This window comes from Puma concolor, chromosome B2 (assembly GCF_028749965.1).
Source record: "Puma concolor isolate L17-30 chromosome B2, mPumCon1.1.hap2, whole genome shotgun sequence".
NCBI classification, from domain to species: Eukaryota; Metazoa; Chordata; class Mammalia; order Carnivora; family Felidae; genus Puma; species Puma concolor.
In genome coordinates, this window is record NC_141671.1 from 44860109 (window position 1) to 44877812 (window position 17704).

The window sequence follows — 17704 nt, forward strand, 5'->3', positions numbered from 1 at the left end:
AATTTCCCCGGAACTCAGACTTTTCCTGACCATTGTTCAGGGTGGGGAACGTTTTTCTGCTCAGAGTGATGATGATCGCTAACACTTACCATGTGCCAGGTACTGTGCTGAGCACTTTACTTGCTTTATCTCATTCATTTGACAGTAACCCGAAGAGGTTGGTGCTGTAAGAGGGCTGGTTTACAGATGAAGAAATGGAGGCTCAAGAGGTTGAGACACTGGCCCAAGATTGCTGAGCTACTGAGTGGCAGAGCGAGTATTAAAATTCAGCTCTGGCAGATTCTAGGGATTGAATGACATGGCCTCTGCCACTCCTGCGGGCTCTGACACCCCACGGATCTAAGGAGCCCAATACACCAGTGCACAGGCCGGCCGTGAGGTCTGCAACGGGAATGAACTTGTGAAGGTACGAACTAATAATCGATAGAACCCAGCCAGCCCCACATTGTCTCTGAAGCTGCTTGCAGACCCTGGGGGTTTGGTAATGGCTATACTCTAAAGTTCAGACCCATGGTGCAAAACGTAGACCTTGGTTTCTAAGGTCCACTATTGTAGGTTACTAATCCAGGTGCTGGGTTCACACCCAGGAAATCCTCAATGCCTGAAAATAATTAACATATGATTCACATTCTTAATTCATGTAATTGCATATTTTAAAGTACCCACTGGAGCTACAGTATTGAATATGAAAGAAAATACCCTCTTGGAGCTTTGTTTATTTTTTTAAAGTTTATTTATTATTGAGAGACACAGACAGAGCACAAGCATGGGAGGGGCAGAGAGAGAAGGAGACACAGAATCTGAAGCAGGTTCCAGGCTCTGAGCTGTCAGCACAGAGCCCGAGGCAGGGCTCCAACCCACAGAAGGTGAGATCATGACCTGGGCAGAAGTCAGACACTTAACCCACTGAGCCACCCAGGCGCCCCTTGGAGCTTGTATTTTAAAGTGAGGGAAGGCAAGAACCAAATGAATCAAAAGCTCCATTAAATTCAATGAACATTTAGTAGGTACCTTTTCTGTTCCAGGTTCTGTATTTGGCACCGCAAATACAAAGAGAGAAGAGATACTATCCACTCTTTACTAAGTATACCAGGGTGACCCAAGTGTTAACAAATAAATCTACTTCTTTTTGGTATTCTTTCCAGTAGTAAGTTTAAAGTTGCAGTCTTCCGCTTGACAAAGCTTCCAACTAAAGGCAGGAGGACAGTCTCCTATGTATCTGTCGAAAGAGGTGCCCATTTCTCAGCTGGCTCCCTACCACAAGGATTGTGTTTCTGTGTTTCTTGTAACCTAACTTGTAAACTGCCTAGTACTCAACGTCCCTTGTAAAGGTGCTCACTTTTCCAGTAAAACAGGTGCTTTGGGTAGAATCACATCGTATTTATTCCAATTCATTAGAAGTGGCTGAAGCTGCTCCAGACATGGGCTGGGCTCTGGTGCAGCCAAAGTCGTTTTTCCTGCGGACACCGAAGCCAACAGGTGCGTATTAACTGGGGGCGAAGCAACAGCCAGAGGCCTTTCCGGGACTCATTGGGTTTCAGCTCCCCTGAAGGGCACCCCGCCCTAGGATGATATGAAAGGGGCGTGGTGGAAGATAGAAAAGAACCTCTTCGAGGTCCAATGCTAACCCTCCGAAGCAGAAGTCTCCAGGTGGTACCTGAATCTAACCAATCGCAAAGGAAGTTACATTTAACGCGGCTCCGGGAACCAATCAGAGGAAACGTCTCAGCCCCCGCCGCCCGCCGGGTTCCAGCTGGTTGGCAGCAGGTTCCGCTGTCGCGCGCCGGGCGGCTGCGCACAATCCGTAGCGGCCCCAGCCAAGCGGTTCTCGGGGAGGTTCGGGCTGTTGACAACCGCGGCTGGAGCGCCCGCCATTGCGCAGGCGCCTTAAGAAGGTTTCTGCCTCGCCGGTGTCCCTTCGGGTCTCCCTTGCCCCCAGGATCCACGAGCGCCGCGTGCCGACAGTTCTGAGTTCTGCGTGCCGGCAGCGGGTGAGTGTGAGCCTAGCGCGCCCGCCTTCCGGAGGGAAATGCCACCACGTCCTCAGTCGCCAGGGGATTTGACACTGGAGGTGGTGAGAACCCCCTCCCCTCCCGTCTCCCAGCCTCAGGGGAGCTGGCGGGGACGTCCCCGAAGGGACCCGGAGGCGCAGGGACCGAGCTGAGCACCGCGAGGCAGAGGGCGTGTGGGAGGCGGAAAGAGCAGTTGGCAGGTGCTTTGGGAAGGGGGCGGGGTGGGGGGGGGGGGGAGACTATGGTGTGAAGGGCGGGGAGGGCAGTGGGCTGACTTCGGCGAAGGTGGGCAGCGTTGACAAAGAGGGGAGGCGGGCGGCGGGGTGGGCGTTTGCATCTGAATATTAGATCACAGCTCATGGTCATTATATAATCAAATGTAAGAACTAATTTCCTAGAAAACCAGTTAGCAAAGATCACATTTACGTGCTTTTTATAGGCTGGACGCCCTGTTAAGCACTCTCCAAACAATGCTTCCTTTTCTCGGTACAGCAACCCTATGAGATAATAGCGTCCCATTTATATAGATGAGGAAATTCAGGCTCAGAGAAGTGAAGAGACGTTCAACATTGTGCAGCGAGTGACAAACAGATTCAGGTTTATACCAGCCCAGACCCCAGAATGGTTTTGCTTAACCACCAGGTGACCTGCTGGACTGAAGCCTGAACACTTGCCCAGTGTTATAGGAAGTCAGCTGTTCATTTTAATGTTACGGTTTTCTTTCCTTTCTTCCTTTCCCCCCAGAGCTTGTTCCAAGCTATTTTAAGGAAATTAAACTCACTTGAAAGCAAGGAGGAGCTGTTTTAAGTATTTGAGTATAGCCACAAAGTAATTTGGGAGAAGTTTTGATGAGAACACAAGAAACACAAGAAGTAGCTGTTTTGAAGACACTAGAAAATTTTGTGAGCCCTTGAAAATTGGAGAATAACTTAGACTCCTAGAATTTTTAAGACTGAGTAAATCTTCTAAAGAGGAGTTACGTTTTTTTCTTTAAACACCAAGAAAATAATAATAACCTACAGGAAATCACCAAAGTTCCCCAGGCCCATAGACAATAATGTTATTTTATTTTAAAGCTGTATAAAAGTTTAATTATACATATTTGTGAAGTCTTTAGAATAGAGCTTTTGTATTACAGAGCAGATGGCAAGCTAATGGTGACAAATACCTTTCACCATTTCCTGTAACTGTTACAGTCTCCTCTCCCAACTTCACAAGGGCTAAGAATGCCAGTGCGAATTGTCTGACATGCATTCCACCCAGGTAAAAAAAAATCATCCCAGAAGACTTGGAGCATGTTCTGTCCCCTGAATTGAAGACAACTACTTACTGCTTCTGGTTGCTGTTGGGATGTTTGAGTATAGTCCGGATGGGTCTGCTTTTTTTTCTTCCCTCTGCTATTTTTTTTTTTTTTTTGGTTTGAAAAATTACAGAATTTTTCCCAAAGTTTAGTAATATGTAACGTGTAGTGATTTTGAGTTCTTGAAAATTACTTGAGAACTTCTCACCGGTATTTTGTTGCTAATAGATTGACACCCCCTGTTAGAATGGAACAGAAGGCAGTAGACGTAGATATGGGCACTGTTAATGAAGGATGCTCTGACATGAAAGGTTTTGGTAATTGTTGGGAGTTTATTACTAGCTTTGTGAACTCGCTGTTACTAGACTTGTAAACTTGTTGAGGGCGTGAATTAGTAAGGGCATAGTAAAGCTGCTAAATTGCTTTCTGAGCTTGGCCAATCACTGGACTTCAGCTCCCTTACATGTAAAAAGAAGGGGTTGCACTAAATTATTTCTAATTATTTTATAGTGGCACAATAATGTTATTCTGCCCATCGTAGTACAGACTTTCTCCTAACATAACAGCTTTGTAACTCAAATGGATAAAGGGAAACTTAAACGTGAGAGCCTGTCCTGTAACACTGTATGCACCCCCATTTCACAAACACTGAAACGAAATCTGAGAGAAGTTAAATCTGCCCACTGTTGGGGCGCCTGGGTGGCGCAGTCGGTTAAGCGTCCGACTTCAGCCAGGTCACGATCTCAGCGGTCCGGGAGTTCGAGCCCCGCGTCGGGCTCTGGGCTGACGGCTCGGAGCCTGGAGCCTGCTTCCGATTCTGTGTCTCCCTCTCTCTCTGCCCCTCCCCCGTTCATGCTCTGTCTCTCTCTGTCCCAAAAATAAATAAACGTTGAAAAAAAAAAAATTAAAAAAAAAAATAATAAATAAATCTGCCCACTGTTGCCCATCTACTAAATGTGAGCTCAAGTTCTGGGATCATTCTGAATTCGGAGCCTACAGTCTTTCCACTCTGTGCCTCTAAGCCTGGGAACGAGGATCCTAACAGTGTGCTAACACATTCCTGAACCCCAGGATAAATAGCACGTATACCTTGAGCATCCTTTTCATTCAAGGTTTGCAGAAGAAAGATTTTGACTTGTGTGTTTTTTGAGAAAGAGGGTCAGACACAGGTTTTCGTTTTGCTGTCGTTTTGCATTTGGAAGGTGGTATAAGACATTTTCATGTTAAAACACCCCAGGTCTGTATTATGGAGTACAGATTTCACACAATTTTGGAGGTAAATTGAGACATCAAAGATGTTTCCCGTTTTCTGGCAGGGCATTTCAGATGCTTTTAAGATGACAATTTCATTCCCTCCTTTTTTGTTGTTGATGTTAATACAATAGTTTTATTGAGATAGAATTCACATATTATCCAGTTCACTCATTTAAAGTGTTTTGTGGAGTCCTGGAGCCATCACCACAGTCAATATGAGAGCAGTTTCATCACCCCCAAAAGATACCTACTGCCCATTGGAATTTCCTCCTCATTTCTCCCCAGCCCCTTGGCCCAGGCACTACTAATGTACTTTCCATCTCGAAGAGCTTAGGATAAGCTTATTTGCTTATCCTAGGTATTTCCTCTAAAAAGTCCTACAGTAAGAGATCTTTTGTGAGCGCCTTCTTTGACTTCGCATAATGCTTCAAGGTTTCTCCCAAGTTGTAGCGTATGTTCATTCCTTTTTATTGCCAAATAATATTCCATTGTATGGCTCTGCCATACAGTGTTCAAAATGCAAGTTCCTGGCTTTTACTCCAGCTTGACTGAGCCGGAGTTTTCCAGGTGTGAAGACTGGGCAGCTGCACTTGTAAGGAGCTTCCCTCAGTGACTTTTAGGTCTACTGTGCTGTCATAGATGATATGCAAAGAGAATTGACAAGGCTGGCAACAGATGCTTTACCCAGGGCAGCTCTGTGGTGAGACAACGGGGAGGCTGTTTTGCAGGTTTGGGGACCTAAGGAAAGGAAAAAGACTTGGGGGTGCAGAGAGTGCATTCGGCCTGGTGTACATCAGACCTGACTTGCCTGCAGAGCTGCCTGTGCGGTGGGATTGGTGGTGAATGTCAACTGGTTCCTGAGGGAAAGAGCCAGGGCAGTAGATTATGGTTTTAAAAAATGTATTTAGGAGTGTCTGTAAGATACCGCACCACCTGTTTGCTGTTGTAGTTCACTCTTTCTGGAAACAAACATTTGTGCCTGGGAATGTAGCTGTACCGCAAGAGAAAACAGGGAATCCGCCAAGTTCAGCTTTCATGGTCTCCATGCAAGTTCTAAGGTTGCTGGAACCCAGGGCAGCAGCCTGCACAGCATTGTGGTATGGCCGCACTTGTGCTGACGGTCCGAGGGAGGAGGCGAGTTGTGCCTAAACACTAGGTCAGGAGCACCAAATACCGAATGGAAAGAGAAATGCTGCTGTCTGTCTCGATTCTTGAGTGTTGATATTGCTGAGCTGTAGCCGGGGCTGTGTCTGTGCAGAGTGTCTCTTAACTCTTTTCTTTGGAGCAGTGATTTGATTTTGCCATTCTGTACTGGTTTTGGTTTCCTGGATGGCATCAGCAACGGATGGTCCGTGCACCACACCCAGAAGGTAGCCCATCTCGGGTTAAAATGGTAGACTCTGCAGGCCCAGAGATCCTCACCGACAAGATTCTGTGCCTTTCTGATGTTTGCAATTGTTGAGTCCCCTGGTTCCGAGAGGGTCACAGCTTCGGTCAACAAACGTTTGAATGACTGTACATACAAAGATCATCTACCTGGTGGTGCGTTTGAAGGAAAGAAAGTCTCTGTCTTCAAGTCATTGCGGTTTAGTTGGGAGAAAGAAGAACACACAAACAGCTCATGAACTTAATCATCATGTCAGCTCACTGCTGCTTACACCTGGGACTTCCAGGCACATACCGCGCCCCCCCCCCCCGCCCCCCCGCCTCTCCGGCAGCCATACCTTGGGTCTTACTCTGAAATAGTGACTTCACTCACCTCACTCTGACCACAGTCTCACATTCTTGCAGCTTCCATCAAAACCTGTGGTCGGGGGGCACCTGGGTGGCTCAGTCGGTTAAGCACCAACTTCGGCTCAGGTCATGATCTCCTGGTTCGTGGGTGCTAGCCCCAGATCGGGCTCTCTGTTGTCACAACAGAGCCCACTTTTGATCCTCTGTCCCTGTCTTTCTCTGCCCCTCCCCCACTCACACGCACATGCTCTTGCTCTCTCTCTCAAAATAACTAAACTTAAAAAAAAAAAAAAAAAAGAAAGAAAAGAACCTCCAGTCCAGGAGCCTTTCCACTTCGCACATCTGTATCGGTTTCATCTTAAGCGCTGCAGTTCAGACTTCAGTCACTCCATAGGACCTTCAGCTTCCTTCATTATACTTCAGTTTCTGGCAGAGTCTCACGCGCAGGCAGGATCGGCTGCCTGTTCATGCCTGTGCTGGGGCCGCCGAATTGCTAGAGAAAACCGGTCAACAGTGTCTCTAACAATTCATGACGCCCGCTGTCAACTTTGACCACCAGTCCTCACTGTTTCCCTGTACCCTCTCCCGTTCTCCACGTTGGCCACTTCAGACATTCTCTGTGATTCTCAAAACCCTGAACCTTTTACCACCCTACTCGCTCTCAATAATCACCCCTACCTCTTGGAACACAGAGAATGCAGCTCCCTTCATCTCCAGCCCTCACACCTGTTAGCTAACTTAGCCTTCGCTCCCTCTCTCTCCTATTGCAATGAAAGAGATATCCCCTCCATCTAAAGTGGACCATCCTGGGGCGCCTGGGTGGTGCAGTCGGTTGAGCGTCCGACTTCAGCCAGGTCACGATCTCGCGGTCCGTGAGTTCGAGCCCCGCGTCGGGCTCTGGGCTGATGGCTCAGAGCCTGGAGCCTGTTTCCGATTCTGTGTCTTCCTCTCTCTCTGCCTCTCCCCCGTTCATGCTCTGTCTCTCTCTGTCCCACAAATAAATAAACGTTGAAAAAAATTAAAAAAAATAAAATAAAATAAAGTGGACCATCCTGCTTAAATCACCTATCCTGCTTTCTTAAGGACCAAAGATGATAGAGACTGAAGGCAGGGAGATTTATTATGGGAAAGCTATTTTTATAATCAGTGGATTGTCAGAAAAAAATAGTGAAAAATCAGGGAGAGCTATGAGCCTGGGGTATTAGGGAGAATGGTTATGTTCTTGATAGTAAAAAGGAAGTTTAAGGGATATGGTGATGAAAGTCATTTCAGCAGCTGTTGGATTTCTTCAGAAGTCAGTACAGCATCCAAGTCCCTGTAGGCTTTGTCTGTCAACCTCATGTAAATACTGGGAACGTATAGATTGAGACGAGATCTTTTACTCAAGTAATATTTATTTCTTATCCTTCTTTTCCTGCCAGTATCTTCAACAGGAACTGGTGATGAGCCAATATGGTAACATTTCCACCACTTATTTCTGTGGGTTAGAAGGAACTTGGGGGTGGGGGGCGCCTGGGTGGCTCAGTCAGTTGAGCGTCTAACTCTTGATATCGGCTCAGGTCATGATCTCAGAGTCTTGAGATCAAGCCCCATATTGGGCTCTGTGCTGATAGCGTGGAGCCTGCTTGGGATTCTTTCTCCCTGTGCTCACACATGCGTGCTCTCTCTCTCAAAATAAATAAGTAAACATTAAAAAAAAAATAAAAGGAACATAGAGTACTTGTCATTAAACTGGAAAAATAATCTCCTCTGGAGCCCCTGAAGGCTTGGTATTATTTCTGTTTTGTGCAAAGGGATCATTTTTCTTTCTTTTATCTGTTCTTAATAAGTCTTTTTTTTTTTTCTTCAAGATTTTATTTTTAAGTAATCTCTACACCCAACATGGGGCTTGAACTTATACCCTGCGATCAAGAGTCTCATGTTCCACTGAGTGAGCCAGCCCGGTGCCCCTGTTCTTATTAAGTTTTTAGGATAATTTCTGCTACTACAGACAAGCAAGGCGACCAAACAGGAATATCTGTGTGGAGTGTAAGAGCGGTCTGTATCCCCTTCAGAGCATGAAGGGTGGAGCAGGACATACATAAATAGGAAATTGGACAAGTAAAGACAGTTTTCGCCCCCAATTTTAGCTTTATTCAATTATCTTTCAGTAAATGGCATTATGTAATTTTGAGTAGATATGAAGCTGGTATATGAAAGTTTATAAATTTTGATTCTCTTCTCCTGATGGCTAAACTTCTGAAACTGAATCCAAATCAAAGCAGCACTACTACTTATGAACTGTGTTTTTATATTTTAGGAACCCTGATTGCTCTCCTTCAACACATTCATTATGAAGTTATTAGTAATACTTTTATTTTCTGGACTTATAACTGGTTGTAGAGGTAACTCTTCCCATAGTTTGCCACCCAAGTTACTACTGGTGTCCTTTGATGGTTTCAGAGCTGACTATCTACAGAACTATGAATTTCCCCATCTCCAGAATTTTATCAAAGAAGGAGTCCTGGTGGAACATGTTAAAAATGTTTTTATCACAAAAACATTTCCAAACCACTACAGTATCGTGACAGGCTTGTATGAAGAAAGCCATGGCATTGTGGCTAATTCCATGTATGACGTAATCACGAAGAAACATTTTTCTGACCTTGATGACAAGGATCCTTTTTGGTGGAATGAGGCAGTACCTATTTGGGTGACCAATCAGCTTCAGGAAAACAGATCCAGTGCTGCTGCTATGTGGCCTGGTACTGACGTGCCCATTCACAATACCACACCTTCCTATTTTATGAATTATAGCTCTTCAGTGTCATTTGAGGAGAGACTAAATAATATTACCACGTGGCTCATCAATTCAAATCCACCAGTCACCTTTGCAACCCTCTACTGGGAAGAACCAGATGCAAGTGGCCACAAATATGGACCCGAAGATAAAGAAAACATGTACAGAGTGTTGAAAGAAATAGATGACCTTATTGGTGAGCTAGTCCACAAACTCAAGGTGCTAGGATTGTGGGAAAATCTGAATGTGATCATTACAAGTGATCATGGGATGACCCAGTGCTCTAAGGACAGACTGATCAACTTGGATCGCTGCATTGATAATTCAAGCTACGCTCTTATAGATTTGACTCCAGTTGCCGCTGTACTTCCTAAAATAAGTAAGTAAACTTTTAGCTGAGGGATATTTGGGAAGGGGGCGATTGAACGAGGAGGAGGGCGTGTCAAAGAATGCGGCTCTGGCTTTCTGTAGTACAGTGCCATATATTCGTAAACTTGCTCAGAGTGAGATTCTGGGTTTTTCCCCTTAATTTGTAAGTCTTGAAGCACTTAGTTTAAGGTTCATGTTCAAGGAGATTATTTCTCTGCTTTTTGATGTGTTTCTTCATTATTCACACTAATGGAAAAGGACATTGTTGTCCTTTAAAAACAACTTGGATATTTGTGTGAGATATATTCTTTGTCTACTGATCTTAGAATTCGTAATAATATGTAATTATTTCATCTTTCCTTAGGAAGCTATACATAAAAATTGTCCCCTTTTGTATAAAAGCCTACCAGGGAGAGTCACAAAATGAAAAAAGAGATATGTGAATGCTTGGAAAGATAGAAGTGTGTGTGTGTCTGTCTGTCCATCCCCAACAATGTCACATAATTATTATTGCTCTGAATTTTTAAGAATTAAAAGTGATTTAATCGATGGTATGTTCAGAATTTATTTCCAATTATTCTAGTTAGAAATACTTATTTTCCTTATCATTCAATTGTGATTTTTTTCCTTTACTGTTTCCTTTTTCTTCCAGATACAACAGAGGTTTATAACAAACTGAAAGTCTGTAGCCCTCACATGAATGTTTATCTCAAAGAAGACATTCCTGCCAGATTTCATTACCAACATAATAATCGAATTCAGCCTATTATTTTGGTTGCTGATGAAGGCTGGACAATTGTGTTAAATAAATCATTACCAAAATGTAAGTATTTAGGATATATCTGTTGTATCCTGGGGATAAATCACACATTGTGACGTATTTCTCTTAACAGGGTGCTTTGATTTAGAGACTTTAACACTGTATAATCAGTTCACTTTTTGACTGGATAATTCGTAGGTTTTCATTCAACAGCAATTTAAAACCGTATTTCACCTTTAGAGAAGGGTGGGTGACCTTGAGGGCAAAGGTGTAGATGTACTTTCTTACCCACATTGCGGTTACTGTCAGTAACGTTCAAGGTTGGTTCTCTTGACTTGTAGAAAATGGCAGAGAAGTAAAGAAACGGTAAAAGGGGACAGATTCGATAGTTCAATGCCTGTTTATTTTTTGTGTGCATTAATAAACATTGTCCAAGTATCCTGAAGTCTTTCCCCAATGATGAAGTCGTTTACCTGAGTGCTGTTGCTCTTTGGAACACTGGGAAAGATTCAGAAGGTAAACAAATAAAAACCTACCAAGTACACAAAACAGGTGTATCAAAATCTCTCCTAAAGCTAAGGAAATAATAGGGGAGAGTTACAGGTCTTCCCTGAACCCAAGCTTATTCATCCATATGTTAAGTTCAATTTGAATACTTTTTAAAAAGATCTGGCTTTGTACAAGTCTGTAGCAGGAGTCAGAACATTTCTGTAAAAGACCAGATAGTAAATATGTAGGCTTTATAAGGCAGCTGGTCTCCATCTCAGCTACTCAATTGCGCCTTTGCAGCGGGAAAGTAGTCCTAGACATTATGTAAACGAACTGACATGGGGGGTGAAATTTTGTTTACTGAAACAGGTAGGGGACTGAATTTGGCCAGGGGCTGTCATATGCAGACCCCTGATCTACAGCACATCAGAAGCTTCAGACAAGGATAAGATAATGGTTATTGGAATTTATATGTTCTTTACGCTTATATACTCACTGTTGAAAACTGAGACAATACAGAAAAGTTTAGAAACGAGAAAAAAAAAAACAACTATCCATAATCCCTCCATGCAAAGGTACAGACAGATGTGAATTGTGGGAGTTTCCCCCTTCTATACTTTTTTGCTGTTACATATACACGTATATTTTTATACTGCTGAAATCGTAATGTCTATATATAGAGTTTTATTCTGTTTTTATTATATTGATCACATGCATTATTTTTATTATGAAATATTTCAAACATAATATTAAAGGCTAATATAACAAAAACTGATCTACCTTCCACTCAGTCATTTGCACTTCATATGAAACCAGGAGCTTATCAAATCCAACTGGTGTACGTTAAAAGGGAATATTTGCCAACACAAAGCCAAAACCTGAGATTCTGGTGTTGGGGTATCAGAGACTATCCTGTCATGTTTTCCTTTGAGTTAGATTTGGAGTTACAGGTTGGTGATCTGGTTAGACTTCACATTCAGTACAAGAATCCCTTCTGTATTCTCAATTCTGTGGCCTCCGGATGTTAAGGTGTTCATTAACTGTCAGTAAATCAGTATATTGTATCATCCCGTCTCTTATCACGGGAGCAATTGACGTGGCTAAGGCTGCAGATTCACTTCTTCCCCATTCACTGGACGCACTCACTTTTGCTCTCCAGTTATTTAGGACCCTCAGCCCACCCACTCTTTTTCTTTTATAATCACTAGTGCTCTTTGCATGCAGACGGTTCTGGAAATTGAAGGGTGAAATAAGTGGGGCCAGAACTGAAAGATAGGTACCTGAAGTCAAGAAATAGTTTTAAAGTCTCAGGTCATGACCAGTTGGGAAAAGCGGTATGTGTGTCTGTGTGAAATGGGGACATGGCTGAGTTGAAAAAAATAGAAAATTTTATTTCTAGCCCCCATCTGGTCCAGATTAATTGGAATTAATTTTAACAGATGGGAATTACACTGGCAAGAATCAGCATATTTCCATTGGAAGCAAGTTATTTTGTAATAGAAAGATCATTCTTTCTGTTAAGAACTAACATAATTTTGTTCTTTTTTTCAGTAGGTGACCATGGTTATGATAATTCTTTGTCTAGTATGCATCCGTTTCTAGCTGCCCACGGACCTGCATTTCACAAAGGCTACAAACACAACACAATTAACAGTGTGGATATTTACCCAATGATGTGCCACATCCTGGGATTAAAACCACGTCCCAATAATGGAACCTTTGGTCACACTAAGTGTTTGTTAGTTGACCAGTGGTGCATTAATCTCCCGGAAGCCGTTGGAATTGTTATCGGTGCGCTCTTGGTCTTAACCACGCTAACAGGCCTCATAATAATCATGCAGAATAGACTGTCTGTACCCCGTCCGTTTTCCCGACTTCAGCTGCAAGAAGACGATGATGATCCCCTAATTGAGTAATGCTTGCTGGAATTTATACAGAGTATCTTTAATTATACATGAAACCAAGGATACATTCAAGGGATGGTGTTATAACTATGAAAAATCTACTTTGAAAGACAAAGAACTTAGACCAAGCATGCTAGAGTTATTTTGTTTTTCCCTGTGCTTTGTTTTGGTGCATCAGCTAATACAGAACAACCGTGACCATAGTTAAAATTGCTAGTAAATCATTGGTTAACACCACCGAGTTCTCTAACTAGAAACTTTTTTAAGAAAAATACTGCCTCTGCCTTTTTCTTGCAATGAAGATTTGACACAATTTTAAAGGAAAATATACCAAAATGTAGTAGGCATGCTTTTCTAATAAATTTTTATATTTGTAACCGAAACAACAGAAATCTTTATGCAGTTAGAGGATTTTGTGTATCAGGAAGGAAAAGTTTTCTATATTTTTATACTTATTAACCTTAATAGAGTTTGTATCCTAAGTTCACCTGTGACATAGGAAAACCTCTGTGATGGTTAATAAAATCGGTTAACCAGGCAGAACAGATCTAGCATGTGAAGAAATTATTTTAAGAAAAGCTATTATAAAACACAACACAAAGACCATGTGATACAAAGCCTCAGTCTCCAGCATTGCGTCTTTGTTTAGACCCGTAAGCTGTTGAAGCCTCAAAAGATCTCTTTTGAAGATTGTTGCTAATAAGAAACTAAGAAAATAGAATTGCTTTCCTCTGTTTGTGCTTAGCGCCTTCGTGTAAGTTATTCATTTGTGTGTGCGCAAGTGTGTTTGTGTGCACGAGTATGCAGACTTCCTGTGACTTACAGAAAGTGTCAGAGGTAGGCTGGTCTGTAGGCTGACTTCCACAGAACGTGGCTGTCAGGCAGACGGTATAATTGCACTTCATATTTGTTTACTTTCTTCTGACTCACAAGCTAAATTCCTGACTGAAGAAAATTCATCGGCTTTTGTTACCATTTTTTACTTTCTCATGTTTATTATAGCCAGAGGTATCAAGTCCTGCAGAAAAACTGATGACCTGAATACAAATCTGGTTTCAATTGGGTCAGAACGAGGAAGAGAGATTTTGATACCTAACCTTTGGGACATTATGCCTTACTTTTCAGGCATGGGATTTGGTATCTTTTGATCTTTTCCACTATTCATATGTTAAGTGGCAGAATTTAAGCTTAAACTCTAAGCACTGTTAACATTCTGTAGCCTGAGTGCCACCTCTGATTTTTTTTTCGGTGTTTGGTTCATAGAAATAATCACTCTGCTCCTATTTTTGTAAACATACATGTTCATAGCTAAGGATTTGCTGTGAAGAATCGCCATCCTACCTTGCTAGGTGGTACTTTCTAATAATCAGAATTAATATGCGGAAACTGAGTTGTATCTGTTAAAGAAAAAACTGGCTTTAAGAACCATCCATCAGGACCTGAGGCAGGCCGTTAATAGTGTGAACTTGAAAGTTTTGACAATATAAAATAAACTGGGTAACTGTCTTTCAGATAAAAATAAATTATCTACAGCAAATATACAGCCCAGTTAAATGTTGATTTTCTATGATAGTAAAAAATGCTGCCAGTCATCAAACATATAATTCATCCTGTTTGGTCACTGCTAATTTTGTGATCTTAGCATTTGATGCCTATTGTTTTGGGGGTTCTTGAGAAGCATTTCTACAACCTGCATAAATAGTCCATGCTATTGGTCATAAGTGGACTGTGTTAAGAACAGCATAATAAACGAAATAAAACCAATAGGACTAATTTTGCTTTTTGACAAATTTTGATTTTTTTTCCTCACATAAAAGTTACCCTAAAGTTAATAGTTTTTCTGAACAAAATAAAATTTTCTATTTCAATTTCCATTAAAAAAAAAAAAAGACTGGAACAGCCACATTTAAAACAGTAGACACATTTTGGAGTATCTAAAATAGAATATTTCATACTAGCCCAATAGAGCTTGGTCCCTACAACGCCGTGAGTTTTCGTGATCGCATTAGTTTGGTGGTTAGGAGTTTCAGAAATCTATACACAGCATCCAGCCTGTGAGTGGACTTCATACAGGATGAAAGAGCCTGTCAGTGTCTTACCCTTTTGAATAAGACCTTTACATATTTGTCTTTCATTCCATCCTCAAAATATTAACTTTAATTAAAATTGTAAAATTTTTTATGTATATATGCTGATGGGACAAAACAGTATTTATTTGCTCAAAGAGACGTTTATATATTATTGAACTTTGTGTTAATTCATCTTTGAAAAATTATCATCGTTAAAGCCAATGACTCCTCTCGTGCTCTGAGAAAATCTTTTAGTGAAGCCAGCCCTTTACATTAAGGTTTTGGTGTGGATTTTGTTAAATAAGTGACTCCTATATGTCCTGACATGTTTTCTGGGTGATAGGAAGTATTTGGCTCTGGGAAACACTTAACTGTTGATGACAACAATACTCAAAGGTAATAGGAACGCTTTAAAAAAAAATATTTTCTTAATGTTTATTTATTTTTGAGAGAGACAGAGACAGAATGCGAGTGGGTTAGCGGCAGGGAGAGAGGGAGACACAAAATCCGAAGCAGGCTCCAGGCTCTGAGCTGTCAGCACAGAGCCCGATGCGGGGCTCGAACCCACAAGCTGTGAGATCATGACCTGAGCCGAAGTCGGACGCTCAACCGACTGAGCCACACAGGTGCCCCAGGAACACTTTTTATTAAGTAGTTTTTGTTCATTCAGTGAGTGAATTCAGAGTAAGTACATTTATGCGTTGGTGGTATAGTGATGAGCATAGCTGCCTTCCGGAATAAGTACCTTTATAAGGACAGTTCTGCTGTTATTAAGGTGCGAGTTCTTCTGGTAAACAGCAATAGAATTCGAATGTAAATTATTTCAGTGCTCTGTATTGTAGGCCTTGTGTTACGGTTTCATCAAGCTTGGTATAAGAATTTAAAGATAAATTCTTGGAATATTAAAGGATTAAACATGCCTTTGTATTGTTCTTGGGTGGCTCCCCCTCTTGTCCTTATCTGGTAAGATTTAAGGATGATGGCATTTAATTCCTTTTATTTGGAGGTTTTGCTTCATTGCGAATGCATGAAGTTGCAAGTGAAGGACAAAGATTAGATGGAAGGTGTGGATTTTATAGTCATTTCCTAAAATAGCGTGTAAATAAAATGACTTGAGTATGCTTTAAAGAAGTCTTTATGTGGTGCCTTAAGTTGAAGTAAAATATATTTTGACTATATTGTTTGAATCCATAGTGAATGACTTTGCTTATGATTTAAAAATTTTATGTGAATAAAAACATTTTTACTGTAATTATTAAATATAGAATGCAATGTTACTGATTTTTTAATTTGTCACCCTGCAAAATACACACATTGTGATAGATGTTGACCTGACCCAGTAATACTGCAAAAATCCACATGGGTGTTCATTAGAGACTTTTTAAATTTTTTATTTATTTTTAAGTTTATTTATTTTTGAGACAGAGAGAGACAGAGCATGAACGGGGGAGGGGCAGAGAGAGAGGGAGACACAGAATCGGAAGCAGGCTCCAGGCTCTCAGCCATCAGCCCAGAGCCCGACGCAGGGCTCTATCTCACAGACCGCGAGATCGTGACCTGAGCTGAAGTCGGATGCTTAACCGACTGCGCCACCCAGGCGCCCCTACAGACTTTTTTTAAAGCCAGGATTATGTAAATATTTAACCAAATTTTTATTTATTTTTCTTATTTTTTTAAATATTTATTTTGAGAGAGAGAGGAAATGTGAGTAGGGGAGGGACAGAGAGAGAGAGAGAGAGAGAGAATCCCAAACAGGTTCTGTGCTGTCAATGCAGAGCCCAGTGTGGGGCTCAAACCCACGAACTGTAAGATCATGAACTGAGCCAAAATCAAGAGTTGGAAGCTTAACTGACTGAGCCATCCAGGTGCCCCCCCTCAACCAGGTTTTTAAAACAGTGTATAAATATACAATCTAGCATGAGGACATCATTGGAAAGAAGGCCAAGATAAATTTTGTAGAGCTTCCAAAACTGTAACTTATTCATGTACAGTAGAAGGGAAGAAGTTTGAAAAAGCTGATTACAAAACTCTAGAGGTGAAGGGGGGATTATAGTATTTAAACTATGTTTTGTCAAGAGCCATAGAAGTAGTTAAACTGTGTTTTGTAAATAGGCATACTAATTGAGTACAGATTCCACAAAGTTTTCCTCTAGTAGAGCAGTGATAAATTCATTCCCTATATTCATACTAAGCAAACACTGCTAGGAACTGTGGGAGGAAATGAGTAAAAGGTACTTGGGAAGAGAGCTCTGCCGTATCTCACAAGTGGTAAAACTTCTATACCAACAAATTCTGTCTACTCATGGTTTAACTCTTGCTGCTGAGATCCTTGGATACAGAACCATTTTCGAGGCCGTGTGCTTCCTGAAGTTTGGATGCCAGCGTCACACCTCTTTCCCTGACCCCCAGCTTCCTTGGTGCCTGTACTTGGGTTTTGTTACCGTCCTCCCTCCCCCAACACACACACAAACATGCACAGCTTCAGAGAACAGGAGAATCCAAACGAGCCTGTTGGGTCCTGTCGAGTTAGGCTGCAGAGGACTGGTTTGCTTTTTGGCATAAACCCTTTGGAGTTTCATTTTTCATTGTTCCGTGAATATTTTTTTTAGTTGAATGGTTTGCTTCATATCTTTCAAGAAAACAAAGACATTAAGGCAAAAACCTCCCACAGAGATGCTGATCAGAACGTGTTCCGTATTCTTAATGGGTGTGTGTGTGCAGGGGGTGGTGGCGGCCGAAATAACCCAGAGACGTGACTCCTCTCCCATGGCCACATTACCTGGCAAGGGCTGAGTCCTACCCAAAAGTCAAGCCCGACTGCCAGGCAGGCCTTCTACTTGTCCAGGTATCTTCTACCTCCTTGACTACAGAAAACTGATTTCCACCATTAAACTGAATCCAGGGAGCTCCTCGGGTGACAGCGCCCCAGTGATGGTTTACAGCTGTCTCCAGTTCAGACTGCCCTCCTGTGGTAAAGAGCTGAGTTGCCAGGGACCCAGTCGGCATTCTTTTCTTCCCTACCAGGCTTACTCAA

The 17704-nt window shown here is 42.1% G+C and overlaps 1 protein-coding gene across 2 annotated transcripts; it reads left to right on the top strand.

Annotated features, from left to right (window-relative positions):
• The first annotated feature begins 1756 nt into the window (after nucleotides 1-1756).
• Nucleotides 1757-15937, top strand: ENPP4 (ectonucleotide pyrophosphatase/phosphodiesterase 4). 2 transcript variants are annotated; one of them, XM_025925364.2, is made up of 4 exons: nucleotides 1757-1991; nucleotides 8600-9458; nucleotides 10101-10271; nucleotides 12249-15937. In XM_025925364.2, exons 2-4 carry the CDS (start codon nucleotides 8633-8635, stop codon nucleotides 12611-12613), a joined length of 1362 nt encoding a protein of 453 aa, XP_025781149.2. In that variant the 5' UTR covers nucleotides 1757-1991; nucleotides 8600-8632; the 3' UTR covers nucleotides 12614-15937. The 2 variants fall into 2 exon arrangements, with proteins under 2 accessions (XP_025781149.2, XP_086563121.1); XM_086706995.1 differs by lacking the exon at nucleotides 1757-1991 and adding an exon at nucleotides 1999-2212.
• Nucleotides 15938-17704: the final 1767 nt, after the last annotated feature.

Coding starts and splice junctions, on each gene's coding strand:
- ENPP4 (XM_025925364.2), top strand. CDS start 8,633: ATGAAGTTATTAGTAATACTTTTATTTTCTGGACTTATAACTGGTTGT. Junction 9,459..10,100: donor CGCTGTACTTCCTAAAATAA/GTAAGTAAACTT, acceptor TTTTTCTTCCAG/ATACAACAGAGGTTTATAAC. Junction 10,272..12,248: donor AAATAAATCATTACCAAAAT/GTAAGTATTTAG, acceptor TCTTTTTTTCAG/TAGGTGACCATGGTTATGAT.